The sequence below is a fragment of the Oncorhynchus keta genome, chromosome 17 (assembly GCF_023373465.1).
Source record: "Oncorhynchus keta strain PuntledgeMale-10-30-2019 chromosome 17, Oket_V2, whole genome shotgun sequence".
In the NCBI taxonomy this organism is placed as follows: Eukaryota; Metazoa; Chordata; class Actinopteri; order Salmoniformes; family Salmonidae; genus Oncorhynchus; species Oncorhynchus keta.
Window position 1 is genome coordinate 26,535,645 of NC_068437.1, and position 16,305 is coordinate 26,551,949.

General features: G+C 40.9%; 1 protein-coding gene and 1 long non-coding RNA gene across 2 annotated transcripts in view; one reads left to right on the forward strand and one right to left on the reverse strand.

Moving 5' to 3' along the window:
• The window catches only part of LOC118396145 (uncharacterized), a 30,764-nt gene extending 21,537 nt beyond the window's left edge, over positions 1 to 9,227 (reverse strand). The window contains exon 1 of the long non-coding RNA XR_004828140.2: positions 9,078 to 9,227. This is a non-coding gene — a long non-coding RNA (uncharacterized LOC118396145). The remainder of the gene's footprint in view (positions 1 to 9,077) is intronic.
• On the forward strand, positions 753 to 2,710 carry si:dkeyp-59c12.1 (Ras-related and estrogen-regulated growth inhibitor-like protein). The gene is made up of 4 exons (XM_035790260.1): positions 753 to 816; positions 983 to 1,036; positions 1,141 to 1,217; positions 2,282 to 2,710. Exons 1-4 carry the CDS (start codon positions 753 to 755, stop codon positions 2,708 to 2,710), a joined length of 624 nt encoding a protein of 207 aa, XP_035646153.1.
• Positions 9,228 to 16,305: the final 7,078 nt, after the last annotated feature.

A 16,305-nucleotide genomic window follows, 5' to 3' on the forward strand; every position in this document is an offset into this window, starting at 1 on the left:
ATCCCGCTTGGCACACTGGTTGAATCATGGTTGCTTTCACGTCATTTAAATGAAATTACGTTGAACTGACGTCTATGACCAGTGATAGTTTAATTGAGTTGTCAGCTGGTTACATAGGAACTAAAATCACATTCAGATAGTAAGTGTACAGTATACATACAATGATTACTGTAGGCCTACTGTATGATTTACACACACTTGCAAAATATTAGTTCCCACTTTCTGCACGCAAACGCGTTTTTACTTTGCCATTTAACTCCATGATTATCCTTGGTAAGTACATCAGGACCTTAAAGCTGCACTGCCTAACTAAGTGTGTACAGGTGTTTTTGGAGACTACAGCCAATCTGTGCTACATTAGTTTGAGACAAGTTTACACCATGATACTAAACCAAAACAGCTTCCCCAATACTGTATGCAAATCTAGGATCCTCAGACATTAGCTATCGCCTCATGCTTATGCATAATTTCCATTTGGAAGATTATTTTTTCAAACTTGCAAAAGGTATGTGAGGTAAATGTTTGTTGAAAACGTGTTTGTTTAGGCTAAAACAATATTATTTTTCTGCATAAACAGTCAGAAGGCTGTGCTCAATACAATTGCATATTCCGGATTTGAATGGTGCAGAGTATATTTCCACTCCCCTTTGACTAGTGTGCCCACCACTCATTGCAGCATAAAACTCCTCTGCTCCACCAACATTATATAAATAGTCCTGATCTCGTCTGACCAATAAACAGCCGCCAGAATCATGACAGGACTGAACGTAGTAGCTAATGTAGTAGTTCTTGGGACAGGCAGAGTTGGAAAATCTGGTAATACTGAATCTAATATTTCTCATTTATAATATGTGCAATGTATTCAAAAGTCTTCAGTGGTCCATTTTAGTCAGGATTAGTTTTTGCTTAATTGGCATTGCTGACTGAATCCATTATTTTTCTCAAAATACAAATGGTAAAAATGATGATAATTATTTCACAGCGCTGACAGTCCGCTTCTTAACTAGAAGATTCATTGGAGAATATGGGGAAATTGGTAAGTTTAGTTGGTCTGTCATCACCAGCTATTGTAGTATCAAGTAAACATTTTACTACTATATACTGTACAACTAAATTAATACTTATGTTAATTCCTTTCAGAATCAATCTTCAGCCACAATGTTATCGTGGATGGAAGGGACATAACTTTTAACATCTGGGATTCACCGTATTATCAGGTATTACAAAATGTTAACATTTATTCTGTTTCATGTGCTATCATAATGATGTCATATACTCCATTTTGGTTTTACATGGCATTGGGCAAAGCTAATGTATTCACTCTTATGAAATGACTGCAGGCATTGAGCATATTTGACAACTTAAAACAGAGCACTTCAGTTAGTCATAGGCTACTTTATAAGTGCCTATGTGGGACACAGATTTGTGATGCTTCCATTTCCCTGTACTGCAGTGAGTATTACTGTCAAAAAAAGTGCCTGGTTGTCTTCGACATGAATCCCATTTTACCAGTGGTGGAAAAAGTACCCAATTGTCATACTTGAGTAAAAGAACTTAATAGAAAATTACTCAAGTATAAAAGGAGTCACCTAGTAAAATACTATTGGAGTAAAAGTCTAGAAGTATTTGGTTTTGAATATACAGTACAGTAATATACAGTATTAAAAAAATGAAATTGCAAAAATATACTTAAGTATCAAAAGTATAAATCATTCAAAATACTTAAATTAAAAAATTAAACTTGTGCCATCTGGTTCTTATCGATAGCCAGGGGCACGCTCCAACACTTCGACTTCATTTATTTACAAACAAAGCATCTGTGTTTAGGGAGTCTGCCAGATCAGAGGCAGTAGAGATGACCAAGGATGCTCTCTTGATAAGTGCGGGAATTGGACCATTTCTGTCCTGCTAAGCATTCAAAACAGTTTTGGGTGTTAGGTAAAATGTATGAAGGTAAAATGTATGAAGTAAAAAGGACATTATTTTCTTTAGGAATGTAGTGAAGTAAAATAATATATACAAACACAGTACAGATACCCCAAAAAACTACTTAAGTAGAACTTTAAAGTATTTTTTTTTACTTAAGTACTTTACACCACTGCATTTTACTAGCACCCTGCATGGCCGCAGTGACTGGACACCATCTCTATCAGCCCAGAGAAATAGGGCTTACATGGACTAACTTATCCCACGATTGGTCCTTTCCCAAATACAAAAATCGCTCATTCTTTGATCCAAGCAAGCCTATATCAATTGTATATATTATTTTAACCTTTTCCAGGACCTGTCCAGGGAGACCTCCCTATATGAGAAGAGAGTCCAGTGGGCAGACGGTTTTGTCCTGGTCTATAGCATCTGTGACAGGGCTAGCTTCAACGCTGTCACCAAGCTGATCCAGTCCATCAAGGACAACAAGGACTACCTGGGCATGGACAAGGTGCCCATTGTGATCGTGGGCAACAAGAAGGACCTGAATCACAGACGGACAGTCCTCAGTGAGGAGGGCAGACTGCTAGCCCTCACCACAGCCTGCCAGTTCTATGAGGTTACAGCTGCTGAGAACTACCACAGTATCCTCATGGTGTTTCATGGACTAATAGACAGGATACGGGCTTCCAAGTCATCCATTAAGAGGCCAGCTGGAATCAAGGGTATAGTGAAAATCATGTCTGCAGTTTTTACCAGGGAAAAAAAAACAGATTCGCTGTGATACTATGGCACAGAGGAATACATTATACAGTGCATTTGGAAAGTATTTTGTAATGTTACAGCCTTATTCTAAAATTGATTAAATTATTCCCCCCCCCCCTCAAATCTACACACAATACCCCATAATGACAAAGCGAAAAGAGATTTTTTTTAAAATGTCAATGTAAATACAGAAATACCTTATTTACATAAGTACTCAGACCCTTTGCTATGAGACTCGGTGCATCCTGCTTCCATTGATCATCCTTCAATTGATTGGCAATGCATGTCAGAGCAAAACCCAAGCAATGAGGTAGAAGGAATCGTCTGTAGAGGTGCTAGATAGGATTGTGTTGAGGCACAGAGCTGGGAAAAGGTACCAACAAAAACTTCTGCAGCATTGAAGGTCCCCCAAAACAGTGGCCTCCATCATTCTTAAATGAAGAAGTTTGGATCCACCAAGACTCTTCCAAGAGCTAGCCGCACAGCCAAATTGAGCAATCAGGGGAGAAGGGCATTGGTCAGGGAGGTGACCAAGAACCTGATGGTCACTCTGACAGAGCTCCAAAGTTCCTCTGTGGAGATGAGAACCTTACAGAAGGAGAACCATCTCTGCAGCCCTCCACCGATCAGGCCTTTATGGTAGTGACCAGACGGAAGCCAGGGATTGTATATTACTTACACGGAAACAATTCTTTACTGTAACTGTCCTAAAGCTGCTCCTTACACTGAATACTTTTGCAAAGAAATGCATGCGAATGTGATGGCAGTACAATTCTGTGGCTGTCTGGTAAAAGGTGCCAAAGTTGGCTCAAAGAGCAAAATGATTATGAAATTACTACTATCTTCAACCTTCATAGGGCAAGCACTTAATTGATTTCATATACAAACATCACCTTTTTGTACACGAGTACTTTAAGATGGGAGACAAGGATCCAGGAAATGAATACAATTGTAATATATTGAAATCATTGTACTGTACAAAACACTTGAGAAGTATAACTGTATCTATATTTTCCTATACAGCAATTAAACACTCATGACAACAAAAAAAATCTTATGAGCTAAATAAAACCCCTTTACCTTCATCTTATTCAATGTATGCATGATGGGGAAACTGGAATCAATATTGGGCTCCCCTAGACAGAATGAGCAGAACATGACAGATGGAACAAATAAAAGTTGCTTTCAGATGAAATACTACAAAATGAATCAAAATGAATTCAAGGCAGGTAAGGATTTAATGCAAAGTGAGGGTAAACAAAAACATGTGCTATTAAGAAACAGTAATGAAAGAATATTCTGTATGGTTTAAATTCATGCATGTCCCTCATCGTGATAAAATACGGGTTATTTCTTCAAGACAATGTTTTGTTCAATATTTTCCTATGGTATGTAGTTAAGAAAAAAAGGATTCAGAGTCAGATCTCCTCAAATCCATTATTAATCCCAGAAGGAGAGCTCAAGGTGGACAGGATCAAGGCACTTCGCTTCATTGGAATATCTGTAGCCAAAGCTAATGAGTACAGTCATATTGTTTCAGACATGCTTTTAGATCTTCTTTTGGATACCTGTCAACAGAATAGGAGCGATGCTTTGGCCCTTTTCTTATTTTTACAATTTCACAAAGAAGCACATATCATATAAGTACTAAACACCAGAAGTGGGACCAAGTCATTGTTTTACAAGTCACAAGTCTGAAGTCAAGTCCCAATTCAAGACAGGCAAGTCCGAGTCAAGTCTCAAGTCAAGACCGACAAGTATCATGTCAAGTCTCAAGTTAAGACCTAAACTTTGAGTTCTAAACAAGTCATAATGTTCTTACCCAAATGTAATACCATTTCATAGTTTTAACAAGAGTAATAGTTAAATTACATTTACGCAAATCATGAATGCTTTTAAAAATATATTTCTTACTTTCCAAATAAACTTAATTTCCATGGAAATACATGGAACCATAAAAAAATACCCCCCCCAATAGCGGTCGACAAACGAGGATCGCAATTGGGCGAGGTTTAGTTTGCACACAATTGCCCAACCTTAACACACAGTAGGCTAACACAGTAGGCTAACATATGTCAATGGCTTTAGGAACAGCAGTAACATCAGGCAGGATTTAGGCTACCAACTGCCTAACCAGTTGTAGCGCAAACTTGGGTGCAATGATCCCGTTCCCGCACTGACTGACTCATGGTTCATTGATATAACGTTACGTTAGCCAACATGCTACACTGGCAAAGTTGAGTGATATAGCTGTCGGCTATATTAGCCATGACTTACCATTCTTTGTGTAGCTTCAAATGTCGAACAAGTTGGAAGATGTTGCGCCTCCTGTCATTTTCTTCCCGCATGTTTTGCAAATTGCAATCCATTTTTTGTTGATACCCAAAATTATATAAAGACTATGCTGTATCATCTTTCCATGGGCTCCATCTAAATTCACTCGCCGAAGTTCCTCTGCCGCGCACAACTTTCTCAGCTGGCACAATTTGATTGGCTGCGGTCCAATTCAAAATGGAATCCATTAAATTAAGAGTTGATGCGCTGCACACAATTTTTTTTTTTTTTTAAATAAAAATTGGGCTTGGGGAGGGTATCAAGTCAGTTCGAGTCAAAAGGCTCAAGTCACGAGTCACTGGTGTTAAAGTCAAAGTTGAGTTGCAAGTCATCATATTTGTGACTCGAGTCCACACCTCTGCTAAACACACATCATATAAGTACATTGGAACTTCGACACACCTAAATGCACTTGCTATTATTGCATAAAAGCTCAACAAATTATGTTGCAATGTTTGAATCACAGCCTTGTTGTACGCTAATATTAAATTGCTGCTAGTTGACGCTGTTAGCCATGCATTAGAGTTGTGTCCTTCTGCATGATCTCCACAGTGACAATGTATTTAGCGGTGGGGCTGTAGCGGGTGGTACAGTATGCACAGAGTGTGAGGAGTTGTGGAACCTCACAGCGATCTCTCCTCTGTGGGATGAGCTGGCTGGAGACAGGTGTAGGACTAGACCAGTATCCTCCTCTGCTTTTGTGAATCTTCCTCAGTACCCTCTGCTTGAGGAGCTGGGCCTGGTCAGAGATCTGGGGCTCCCAGTCCTCATCCCCAGCACAGCAATCAGGCTCAGACCCCTTGTTGGAGGATAACCCTGGTATTGCTTGGTGGTATTGATGCTTGTTATGTATGCATGGCAACCTATACAACTGGTACATTTACATTTAAGTCATTTAGCAGACGCTCTAATCCAGAGCGACTTAGTTACTAGCATTCAAAATCACATATTAACCATTGCAACTACATGGTTATTCCCACTGATGTGGTTGGTCTTATACTAACAGTCCTGTTCCAACACGGCTCCTGACTCCGCAGACGATGGATTCCATTCCGGTACCAGGAGACCATTCTAAAATTCAATTCCTCTAGTTGTATGGTGTGCTTGTGAACTTGGTCTGACCCTCCAGACCAGCAAGATTCCCTCACACCTCATTACAGAGAACTCCCAGGGGACTGCCTAATGTGCAGACAGACACTAGCCTGGGAGGCTGCATGGCAGGTAAGCTGGTGCCAGACCCATTGGAGTCCCCCGTCTGTCTGGGTGTAAGGAAACATGCCAGAGCTTAATGAAGCAGACCAGGGTCTGTCTGTGGCACAAACAGCTCACCATAACATTCTATGACTCCCTGAAGGCCATGCCTCAGCAGGATTCTGTGTTATAAAACAACCTGATGGAGACAGCTCACCTGTCAGACCCTTCTCTGGATTTATGCAACAGAGAATAAGTGTACTATAACAGAACTGCCATCAGAAATACAAACAGGGAATGTATTTTTGAATAAGAAATTAAACTACTACATTTGAGAAATGTGAGTATGTGCCTATGAACATCAAACCTCAAAACAAGTATGGTGTGCATGGGATGAGCAGTTGGCTTTCATTCTGTTTAATACCAACAGATAGAACCACACACTGTACTGTAGATGTCAGTGAGGTCCTTGTTCCACATGGCTAGCTCTTTAGAGAGCATTTCTTATTAAGGACGTGCACATGCAGGCTATTCCAAGCCTTCAGCACACCCTAATTTTACAGATGCACTTTCATTACTGGAGACAAAGACACTATATTAAGTTCAGTTCCAAACCATGTTAGAATTTCGCTGTCACACACTAGACTTAACCAGCAGTTTTGTTTTAAGCCACCAGACATTGTCAAAGTAAAAAGTTCACATCAATGTCTGAAGTAATCTTACAAATAACCTGCCCTTGCAAATTTGAGACACGCGTTCTGAGAATGCAACAAATTAGAATTTCAGATGGTGTTTTCAAAGAAAAGCCAACTAGACCTGCCTGCTGTTTGTTCAGGGGATCAGCAGATGTATGATGTCAGGGAGATATTGAATGAAATTCTGATTGATTCATTGGCAGTGTCTAAAATCTGGCTTGCCTACTACTTACTTAAAAAAAATATATATTTTACCAGGCAAGTCAGTTAAGAACAAATTCTTATTTTCAATTACGGCCTAGGAACAGTGGGTTAACTGCCTGTTCAGGGGCAGAACGACAGATTTTGTACCCTGTCAGCTCAGGGATTTGAACTTGCAACCTTTCGGTTACTAGTCCAATGCTCTAACCACTAGGCTACCCTGCCACCCTGAACTGCATATTGTGCACTACTCTTAAGCAACAAATATCAGCATACTATGCTCATCTTACTGAGAATGTGATATCTAATGGGCAATTGCGTTGTTTCCCGCCATTCATTTGTTTTGGTAGTGTCCCCTCAGCTGAAATCTGACACACGTGGGTCTCGAATGATGAGCGTGTGCAGATAATTCTACCAGATAAAAAGCTGAAATAAGTATCAAATCCTTGCATTTAAAGTAAGGGTGTCATGCAACCCAAAAATCTCAGGGGGCACAAAGTGAGGATAGCTTGCTTTTCTAAAGTCGACCATCCTTGCCAGCAGGCAAGCTAGCTACTCTAAATTCATTAATAGCCTGAAATGACGTCTTGGTAGCAAGGTTTGGAGATTGGGAACCTATATGGGGCTAGCTAAAGCCAGCTTCCTAAAATGGCTAGGTGTCTAGTAGTATTACTGAGAAACAAAATCTACATTTTTACTACCCAAATAAACATTTGAATTTCACATACCCAAAATGACTTTTTAGAAGGCAAGTACAGGTTTTCGGACACAGCCACAATATTTCATTAGGAAGCTCTTTGAACAGACCGGCAATTGAGGCTAAATACACTCTGGTATGAGCTATAAAGGGCAGTATCCATGCAGGCCTTTAAATCTGCTGACATTAACCAGAAAGCATTGGCTCACCTTCAGGTGACTTTGAACATACATCAAGGTATAGTCTTGCCCTCATCTGTACTTTTTTAAAAAGAATATACCCTATGTACAAACCCAGTAAAGATAAGAAAAGATTAGGCATATCACGGTCATACTGACCTGGCACATGATACCTATTTGGTTCAGATGAATGCAGTCTTTTGTAATTAAAAAAGATAAATTAACTGAGTTTAAGTATTTTGTGCCACAGCTGACAAAGCATCTAGTTCTAACAGTGTTGTCGCTTTGTCCATGTGGAGCTTATGTTGAGTTTTTGGTCATCTTTTTGCCCCTTAGGTCTAGAGGGTCAATGGCAATACCACAGGAGTGAAATGGGTATTTTCTCTCTGCTTGTCATCATGGCACATTTTCCTAAGCCACAGCTGATCAATTCCCACAGACAATGTAATTTCCCTTATTGAATACAACCTGCCTTTATCTCATTACTGAGGAAGCAACTGAATCAGGTTGGATTACAGGTTCACTCAATGTACAGTAAACCTGGGCAACACTGGAAAACAAGATGACAAGACACTGAAGATTAAGAAAACAAGTGTGAAAAGTTTGGAATAACTAAATCAATTTGTCACAGGAAAAGTCACTAAATTAAATAAATAATGTTGGTAGTTTGACTGAATCCAGTATACAGTACATATTGTTCTGTTTGGCCTCAATTTTTTTTATATAACAATATCATATTACTGTATAGTATAGAGAAATAAGGACTAGTGTGGGGAAAGAATGTCCACTGCCTACAGCAGACAGTAAACAGTAATAAAACAGCATTCTTGGACCACGGTGCTCCAAATAAACATCACCCCACATCCTGCTTGACAAGTTACCAAGGGAACTATTTTAAAAGCCCATGATAGGTGCTTTACAGAAATTTCCAGTGTATAATACATTTTTTCTACAAAAATTGAGGGTGGAATTTATGAGTAAGGGCACTATCAATTAAAGTGTATAGGTGTGCCATTGAGCCAACATTCAATGTACTGACCTTCACCAGGTGAGTCAATACAGGAGCCATACCGTGTACAAAACAACTACCTGTAACGTCAGATTTCCTCTTCGTCTGAAGAGGAGTAAGGATCGGACCAAGATGCAGCGTGGTAAGTGTTCATGACGATTCATTAAAAACAAACTGAACACTGAAATACAAAATCATAAACGATGTGCTGAAACCAGTACCGTGTTGTGACAAACACCCACACAGAAACAAGCACCCACAAACCAACAGTGAAACCCAGGCTATCTAAGTATGATTCTCAATCAGAGACAACTAACGACACCTGCCTCTGATTGAGAACCATACGCGGCTGAACACAAAAACCAACATAGAAAAACAAACATAGACTGCCCACCCCAACTCATGCCCTGACCATACTAAATAAAGACAAAACAAAGGAAATAAGAGGTCAGAACGTGACACTACCGTCTAACCACTAGATGAACAAACCTAAGAGAGTGCATTTTCAAAATGCAAGGTGCAAAACATATTACTTTTATATGTATAAAAGATGCTTGTTCTAGGTCCCAAGAAACAAAGAGATCTTCTGTTGAATCTGACAATTAATCTTAATGGTTGTACAGTCGTCTCAAATAAAACTGTGAAGGACCTCGGCGTTACTCTGGACCCTAATCTCTCTTTTGAAGAACATATCAAGACCATTTCGAGGACAGCTTTTTTCCATCTACGTAACATTGCAAAAATCAGAAACTTTCTGTCCATGCTTTAATCCATGCTTTTGTCACTTCTAGGTTAGACTACTGCAATGCTCTTCTTTCCGGCTACCCGGATAAAGCACTAAATAAACTTCAGTTAGTGCTAAATACGGCTGCTAGAATCCTGACTAGAACCAAAAAAATTGATCATATTACTCCAGTGCTAGCCTCTACACTGGCTTCCTGTCAAAGCAAGGGCTGATTTCAAGGTTTTACTGCTAACCTACAAAGCATTACATGGGCTTGCTCCTACCTATCTCTCTGATTTGGTCCTGCCGTACATACCTACACGTACGCTACGGTCACAAGACGCAGGCCTCCTAATTGTCCCTAGAATTTCTAAGCAAACAGCTGGAGGCAGGGCTTTCTCCTATAGAGCTCCATTTTTATGAAACGGTCTGCCTACCCATGTCAGAGACGCAAACTCGGATTCTCTGCCTCTAACCCTATTACAGGGGCTGAGTCCCTGGCTTACTGGGGCTCTCTCATGCCGTCCCTGGAAGGGGTGCGTCACCTGAGTTGATTTACTGTTATGGTCATCATGTCTGGGTTTGGCCTCCCCCCCTTGGGTTGTGCCGTGGCGGAGGTCTTTGTGGGCTATACTCAGCCTTGTCTCAGGATGGTAAGTTGGTGGTTGAAGATATCCCTCTAGTGGTGTGGGGGCTGTGCTTTGGCAAAGTGGGTGGGGTTATATCCTTCCTGTTTGGCCCTGTCCGGGGGTGTCCTCGGATGGGGCCACAGTGTCTCCTGACCCCTCCTGTCTCAGCCTCCAGTATTTATGCTGCAGTAGTTTGTGTCGGGGGGCTAGGGTCAGTTTGTTATATCTGAAGTACTTCTCCTGTCCTATTCGGTGCCCTGTGTGAATCTAAGTGTGCGTTCTCTAATTCTCTCCTTCTCTCTTTCTTTCTCTCTCTCGGAGGACCTGAGCCCTAGGACCATGCCCCAGGACTACCTGACAGGATGACTCCTTGCTGTCCCCAGTCCACCTGGCCATGCTGCTGCTCCAGTTTCAACTGTTCTGCCTTATTATTCGACCATGCTGGTCATTTATGAACATTTGAACATCTTGGTCATGTTCTGTTATAATCTCCACCCGGCACAGCCAGAAGAGGACTGGCCACCCCACATATACTCTCTCTAATTCTCTTTCTTTCTCTCTCTCAGAGGACCTGAGCCCTAGGACCATGCCCCAGGACTACCTGACATGATGACTCCTTGCTGTCCCCAGTCCACCTGGCCATGCTGCTGCTCCAGTTTCAACCGTTCTGCCTTATTATTATTTGACCATGCTGGTAATTTATGAACATTTGAACATCTTGGCCATGTTCTGTTATAATCTCCACCCGGCACAGCCAGAAGAGGACTGGCCACCCCACATAGCCTGGTTCCTCTCAAGGTTTCTTCCTAGGTTTTGGCCTTTCTAGGGAGTTTTTCCTAGCCACCGTGCTTCTACACCTGCATTGCTTGCTGTTTGGGGTTTTAGGCTGGGTTTCTGTACAGCACTTTGAGATATCAGCTGATGTACGAAGGGCTATATAAATACATTTGATTTGAACATTATGTATACCATTATATAACAAACTAGTCACAGGTTTATTTGGCCACATCTTATGAAGTGCAATCAAACTCCCCTGCTGAGTCCAACATTAAGGCACTGTATGCCAACTTGTCCTGACATTGACTTTAAACCTCCCAATAAAGGAGTTACCTTGGTCAGCTGGGGGGCTGGAATGTGTGAACTGTAAAACTGTTAAGGCTAAGTGGACATTTTTGCTAAAGAAAAAACCTGAAGAAATACATGAACTGTTCAGAAATCCCAGCTATCCAATATCCCTTTGCCATTCCTGAACTCCTCAGCAGTCGGCCCCCTGCCGAGTTGCTCTCCAAAAGTCGTCTTTCGCCTCTAAGGAGTCAAAATTCGCTATGCAGAGCACTCTCACTGCTGGTCACTTAACTTCAGTACTCCTCCAGGATTTTTCTTTTGCAAGTCAAACTCAAAACATGATGATAAACTTAAGTCAATAGTGGACTACCACTATACTGGAAAGTCATTTTTGGCTACCATCAATCAAGGTAAACAGGCAAGATTCCACTCGTTAGCCTTTGGGTTTCATGTGTTCTTTGCATATTGCTTCATTGGCTTGTGAAATAATCTGAAGTCTCTTAGTCAGGTGACAGGAGACGGATGCCTCTGGTCTGGAGCTGTCTGTCAGTGAGCGCTACACTACTGTATTGTGACAGCTCTGTAAGCCATCTCCCTTTGCACAGGGTGATAATGAGGGCTATTTCACAGACATGGTCAGGGGTCTGCCTGGCTCTACTGCACAGAGAGTTTAGGTAATTACACACACACACACACACACACACACACACACACACACACACACACACACACGAGTACATAATGAGATACCTCACTTTGATCATGAAATCCTTTCCCTGTGAACACATTACCTACCAAAACAACATGTACTTCTGTCATGGCTATATATACCCAAGTCAGTACTAGAAACAATCACTAAATAACCAGTGTCTAATATCTAGCCCCATCAAGGCTTCTCCAGGGAGGGAATATACACTAAACGCCAATAAAGACATTGGAGAATGTTAATAGTATTTATAGCAGGGGGCCCCTCTGAACAGAATGTGCCTTTAGTTTACATACAACAGTGATGAATTCAACAAAAATATTAACCACTTGTGCCAGTGGTCAACTGTACTGTACCCATAAATTTGTGACTTAATTTTACTTAAAGTAAAATACATTTTGTACAGTATATGCAATATACTGTTTATATACTGTTTCATGTGCAATATACTACCGGCATGCAGGGCAGATGTTTAAGGTACAGGTGCACATGGTCATTAACCGGTTGATTGCAATCGACTGGTCGATCTCCAAAGATGTCCTAGTCGATTGCCAAACATTTCTGTACATAACCCAAATATAAAGCCTTGTGTTCCAATTATTTGATTTGTTTTGCGCTGTTTAAAGTAGTCTCACTTAATTCAGCTGCCCTGCACGCCGGTGGTTGTCGAAGCGTTCCCATTTTTAACCATTTCATGTGTCTGATGGGCGTCTTTCTTTTTCCCAAAGCAGTTAAGCCAAAAACGCACCCCGTTATTCAGACGGACGTTCTACTATGCTCCCATTGGCTAGCTAGCGTTGTCTCACTCACAGGCGATCAGCGCAGAGACAGTGACCTTCCAAGGTAAGGATGGAAAGTGTAATTTAACAATTAGCTGCCTACCGTAATAAAGGCCTATTATTATTCAATGAGTTGTAAAAAATATCTCAGAACTCCGCAGAATTCCCTCAATTGAAGGTCAGCTAAGTTAACCTAGGCTACTTAACATCACTAGCTCAGTATTTTAAGTTGTTATATTATCATTAGTAGTCTATTATCAGGTAAAGCATATACTTATTATTAATAATTTCTCAAATATTTATTAGCTAATCATTCAGTCAAATACGCTATGTGTTACGGCCATTGAATCTGTCTGAGCGTTAAGGGGCGTTAATGGCTAGCTCTGTCCACGCATTCTGTTATTATATTTTTCAATCTTGAAATACAAGGACAAATGTTATTTATCAGTGACTGAAATATCGCGCTAGGTGATACTAACTTCCGGACTTGGAGAGCGCTCAAAGCGTTGTTGAAGGCCCCTCTGAATAACGGGGCGTGGTTTTGGCTTAACTGCGTTGGTACCATCTCCTCTTACCCGGTGGGCCCGGAGAGCAAATTAATTGCACCTATAGCTCAGCTCGCCATGTCTGCAGCTCCTAAGAGCCCACAGCTAAGTTGATAGCCGTCTGTGCGAGATTTCAAAACATTAAATATCATGACTAGAGACTGTCAACGAATACAGCACAGAGCTGCTGTTTTTATGAGCGAGTTCAAGTTAAAGATTTTACTCAGCAATGTCAAAACTTTATTTTGCACTTTTATAAGGCATGAAATGCCCTCTACCTATCCCCTCGAGCTACAACGTGTAACGATAGACTTGCGTTGTTATTAGCGGCTTGTCTTTCTAATATTGAGGTGTATTTCATGTTCTCTGGTCATACGAGTAACACGAATTGGAGTCTGAAATAAGGACGTGCGACTCGACTTTCGCCATCAGCTGGAAGACGGTGTCTCCTTTTGAATCAATCAGCAGAATGAGGAAGAACTGATGGACAATCAGATCCCTCCATCGGCGGAAACCCGAGTTGTGGACTCAAATCACATGACTTGGACACAAGTCTGGTAGTGAGCTAGCAAACAGATTGATGATTTGCTGTAAAGCTATAGGATCGGGTGCAGCACAAACGTCAAATTATAGGGAGTGAGGATTGCCATAAATAAATATGCAGATTCAAAAATGGTTCTCTTCTTGAAATGTTTGATATTGCTTTCACACATTTAAATGCATAGGCCCTATGGTAAATCTATATTCCATCTAATACTACAATAATTGCTAGCATTACATCATTCCATCCCCGTACCGTTTATTGCAACACACAGGGCATGGATCATCAGCCGCGGGCCGAAGGTTGGGGGGCCAGAACATAATGACAAATTATTTGTAGACTGCAAATTGACCGCAGGAAGCCCAAACATATATAATGTTTGACTAAAACATAATCATTTCATACCTTGCTTACATTTATGTATGATCAGTCTCTCTATTATGCGTTGGAATACTTAGGAACAGATTTCAGAAATTACAATCAATTGAAGCTGTTTTCCTGGTGTTTTTACAGACTTTTATGTCCAAAAATGAATGAACACATTTGTTTTGCTCAGAAAACCTGGGGGGAGGGGGTAAATAAAACCATGCTCGCCAGTTTGGGAACCCTGACCTGGGGCCTAGACATTTCTGTTTCATTTAGCCAACCATTTCTTACCCTCTGAGTGGGCGCAATGTTTATTGTGCACATGAACGTTCACCAGACTCACGAGGCAGAAATTCAGTTCATTGAATTCAAACGTTTTCATATTTCCCAGGTTATGTTGGATTTCCGTGTGTTTGTGTCCATTCTGGTTGTGCGTAACAGAAGCGTGCATGCCTCAGTGAGCAGTCAGAACGTTGAATAAGAGACAATGATTGTTCTACAGTATGTATCCATAGTGTTGAAATATCATTAATGATCATTAAGTCTGAATAAGAAGAATGTACCAATGCAACAATGTATGTAGAAATTGCCATTTACATTGTAGAACCAGTTTATTGGTTGTAAATTGGGTAATTGTAATTGAGTTATTGTATGGCCCATGGGGCCAAGTGCTTCTATTACGTAGGTCTACCTGTTTTTTCTATTTTTTCCTTTCACCTTTATTTAACCAGGTAGGCCAGTTGAGAAGAAGTTCACATTTACATCTGGCCAAGATAAAGCAAAGCAGTGCAACAAAAACAACAGAGTTGCACATAAACAAACATACAGTCAATAACAGGATATACAAATCTATGTACAGTGTGGGCAAATGTAGAAGATTAGGAGGGTAAGCAATATATTGGCCATAGAGGCGAAAATAATTACAATTTAGCATTAACACTGGACTGATAGATGTGCAGATGATGATGTGCAAGTAGAGATACTAGGGTGCAAAAGAGCAAAAAGGTAAAAAACTATATGGGGATGAGAAAGTTGGGTATGCTATTTACAGATTGGCTGTGTACAGGTACAGTTTCAAGGAACTAATTTGTGAAGCACCATCAGCGTTTCTCTGAACGAGTTAATCTCTTCTGTTGAGAAGGAACTGTTTGTGGTTATCTTGGATATAAGCTGCTCTGACAGCTGATGCTTAAAGTTAGAGAGGGATATAAGTCTCCAGCTTCAGTGATTTTTGCAATTCGTTCCAGTCATTGGCAGCAGAGAACTCAGAGGAAAGGCGGCCAAAGGGGGAGTTGGCTTTGGCGATAACCAGCGAAATATACTTGCTGGAGCGCGTGCTACGGGTGGGTGTTGCTAAGGTGATCAGTGAGCTGAGATAAGGCAGGGCTTTACCTAGCAAAGACTTATAGATGACCTGGATCCAGTGGGTTTGGCGACAAATATGAAGCGAGGACCAGCCAGCGAGAGCATACAGGTCACAGTGATGGGTGGTATATGGGGATTTGGTGACAAAACGGATTGCATTGTGATAGACTACATCCAGTTTGCTGAGTAGAGTGTTAGAGGCTATTTTGTAAATGACATCGCCAAAGTCATGGATCGTTAGGATAGTCCGTTTTACGAGGGTATGTTTGGGCAGCATGAGTGAAGGAGTCTTTGTTGCGAAGTAGGAAGCCAGTTGTAGATTTGATTTTGGATTGGAGATGCTTAATGTGAGTCTGTGTCACGTTCTGACCTTTATTCCTTTGTTTTGTCTTTATTTAGTATGGTCAGGGCGTGAGTTGGGGTGGGCAGTCTATGTTAGTTTTTCTATATTTTCTATTTCTGTGTTTGGCCTGATATGGTTCTCAATCAGAAGCAGTTGTCTATCGTTGTCCCTGATTGAGAACCATATTTAGGTAGCCTGTTTTCATTTGTGTTTTGTGGGTGGTTATTTTCAGTCTTTGTGTATCT